Here is a 3,268-nt window from a genome sequence, read left to right on the forward strand (position 1 = left end):
TCTTCTTCTTCTTCTTCTTCTTCTTCTTCTTCTTCTTCTTCTTCCTAAAGTTGCTGTTTAATGTACTCGTAAATGTGTAATTATTGTTGTTGTTCTGTCGATGTTAGTACTCGTGTTGCTGCTATTATTATTAGTGATGTTGTTTACTGCCGTTTGATTTCAGCTCTTCAGAAAATTCGTGGGACAGATGACGTTCAGCAAGATATAGACGCCCTGCATGCGGAGCTGAAGGAATCTAGTGGCAAAGCTCAGGTATATCACGGAGTGGCACTGTATGTCCATGTAAGGCACAACACTATATGGCGTGTTGTGGCATAGTGTAACGCGCACTGTGTTGTATTGTGATATGATGAGGATTGTGGTGGTTGGCGTGTGCTTTGGTGTCGTTTGCTCCTTCTTTCCTATAAAAAAAATCTATCGCCATTATCTCTCCTCCTTCTTTTTTGTGTTTGTAACTCTCTTGTAACACCTCTAATCTTCCGCACTTATATGACTCTATTGTGTTGTAAGTGCCGTAAAACTCTTGCTAAAACTAACTGATGTGGATTTTGTGTGGTATCGTAAAGTGTGGCATGGTGTGGCATGGTGTGGCATGGTGTGCTGTGGTGTTGTATGGTGGGGTGGGTGGTAGTGTGGTGTGGTGGTGTGTTGTGTGGTGTGGTGGGTGGGGGTGTGGTGTGGTGTGGTGTGATGTGTAGTTGTTATTTGTGATGGTGTGTGGTGTGGTGTAGTGGGGTGTAGTGTGGTGTTGTGTGGTATGGTGGGATAGGGTGTGATGTAGTGTGGTGTCGTGTCGTATGGTGTAATCAAAGAGATTTATGTACAGTACAAGAACTTATGGCCATGACGTCATCAATCACGTCAACGAACGGGGGGAGGGGAAGGGATGAGAGAGGGAGGCTGCGTGCGGCCATTTTGGGACGCTTAGCGTCGAAGGCAAGAACAACAGAAGGGTGAGTACTTTTCGAGACTCAAGTGGAGACATCTAGGCGGTCTGTGGAGGAAATCTACAAGAATGCACTGAAATGTGGGGTCACAACGGTGTTTAATATGGTAGAAGTCATGGGGAACAGGGTGGGGATTTCCTGTGTACATAGGGGTACGCCGGCCATGCTGTTGGGGGCAAGAAGACACCCCATGTCTAACACGCCTGATGTCACTGCCACAAGCTGTATATGCATGCATGCAGTGATAATGTTCCCCATTCCGTATTATATGAAAAACAAAAGGGAAAAAAGGAAAAACAAAACAAAATGAATGAAATATATGAATAAGACGATTATTGTGAGCAAAGCCTCACCATACAAGGGACAGAACAATGAAATTCCACATCGCAGATATTTTCACTGTTACTTCCCTTCGTACCCCACTTGTGTTTTAGAAAATGGAAAAGATGATGCGTCCATTTTGTAAGATATTGACTTGCTTTATACGCGTTATTGTATTGGGGGGGGGGGGTTCTTTTTTGCCTCCTAAATGACGTATTGTTTTCTGGGGATTTTTTTGCTATATGTTCCTTTTTCCTGAGGAGGAGAGTTGAGGGAAGGGGGGGGGCACCAAAGGTACACGAGCTGGGCATTTCGAATGCAGGGCATTAACGGGGTCCAAGTTGTTAGTGCAGAAAAGTACACCACAGTAAATAAAAATTTTAAAAACCACGTTTGCTTCCCATCCCAAGTTTACTTGCTAACAAGGGGTGTTAGGAAGATCATCAGCATTACTCTCTGTCCGTATTCTGGAAATACAATACAGTTTTACTTTATGAAATACTTCAGCATATGAAGTAGACTGACCTTGTGTAGGCTACTGGTAAATTAACAGTTCACACAGCGAAAAATGATCTTACTTTACTTTGGTTTTTGTTGTACTTCGTAGTAAACGGTAATTTTTAACAAAATAATATAAATCATTCTAATGGTTCATATGGTTTTGTTGGGTTTTTCTTCTTAATTGAAGTTCTCTTTACCTTTAATCCTCTAAGTAACCCCTCCCATTGTAAACGACCTAGACAACTTTCTCCCTGAAAGATTAAAAATGATTTTTTTTTTGTCCTTGTCTTGTCATTGACCTTCAAATGTTTCTGAGCAAAGGTTATGAGACACCAGTGTAATCTATTCTATTAAATCACGAGTGTACATTATCGTCTTCCAACTCACCGAGTTATGTTTATATTACTATATCAATATTATATTCGTGAGCCGTGTGCTATGTTGCACTATTTATAGTTCCCCTCATTTGGGAGTTTTTATAACAGCTCGCTACCTAAGAATTACAAAGTTGTATCTGACATGTTTGGCCGTTTTAAATTACTAAGACCATGTGATCAGAAATCAAATGCTCTGTCTGCTCTATCAAAATCATTAGAATTATTCCGAGCCGTTATCAAGATATTCTAAGAATTGCATTTGAAAAAGCTTGACTTGTAATTGTGAAACATTTTATTTCAAATTTCTCAAAACTAGGTGCTGAGCAGACAGAACTTTGTAATTCTAAGGTAGCGAACTGTTAAAAAATCTTCCCCCAAAGCACAAAATTATTACTTTTAATGCCCGTATCCAGTGGAATTTCAGGTTCATCATGCTCTGTCTTTCGTTTTTCAAGACTGGAACTCAGTGCTTTCAAAGTGATTTACATCTACTCTAGTTGTTTTTTCTGGGGGGGGGTTTCTGGTTTTCGTACAAGACAATACGAAGCTCGTGTAATATATCTATTTTTTCAAGTTGGTCAAAATCAGGATACAATAAACATGTTATGTGAAATATTTCAAAATATTTTACTTTCGTTGAAACAGGTTTCTGCGTTTGGTTTGTTCAGATCGAAGTTCTTGAGGAAACCACTGATCATCGCCATTGTCCTTGGTCTCCAGCAAAACTGGTGTGGGATGAACGGGGTACAACACTCTTCTCTTTTTTTTCCTAGAAAGCTAATAATAACAACTTTCTTTTTCCCTAATTCATACAAACTTTATTAAAAACTAATGATGTTCATCTTTCTTTACTTGAAAGTTTACTCTTTAAAAAACCAACTTTTTTTACAATGTTACTTTTTTTTAAACTTTGTTTACAGCAATTTTTTTTTCTGTGGTTCACAAATTATGTATTCATCCCACATTTTAAAGCTTATTACGCTGAACAGTTCATGGCTTGAAATTTGAAGTTTTAAACAACGATAGACTCACTAGAATAGTGCCAATAATGGCTGGTTCCACCCTTGTCTGAAGTAAATCCCTTCCCCCACCCTCCCCCCTTCTCTCTCTCTCACTCTCTCT

The 3,268-nt window shown here is 39.5% G+C and overlaps 2 protein-coding genes across 2 annotated transcripts in view; both read left to right on the top strand.

The window, feature by feature from the left end:
- Window positions 1-379, top strand: part of LOC118478430 (solute carrier family 2, facilitated glucose transporter member 3-like) — a gene marked incomplete in the record, with an annotated part of 5,023 nt that extends 4,644 nt beyond the window's left edge. Inside the window, 1 exon segment of the mRNA XM_035972022.1 lies at window positions 164-379. Coding sequence (XP_035827915.1) covers window positions 164-318 — 155 coding nt within the window.
- A 671-nt stretch (window positions 380-1,050) lies between these two features.
- Window positions 1,051-3,268, top strand: part of LOC101861608 (solute carrier family 2, facilitated glucose transporter member 3) — a gene marked incomplete at its 3' end in the record, with an annotated part of 7,110 nt that continues 4,892 nt past the window's right edge. The window contains 2 exon segments of the mRNA XM_035972023.1: window positions 1,051-1,074; window positions 2,792-2,890. Of these exon segments, the coding sequence (XP_035827916.1) occupies window positions 1,051-1,074; window positions 2,792-2,890 (123 nt within the window).

Source organism: Aplysia californica, unplaced genomic scaffold (genome assembly GCF_000002075.1).
Source record: "Aplysia californica isolate F4 #8 unplaced genomic scaffold, AplCal3.0 scaffold00558, whole genome shotgun sequence".
Lineage (NCBI taxonomy): Eukaryota > Metazoa > Mollusca > Gastropoda > Aplysiida > Aplysiidae > Aplysia > Aplysia californica.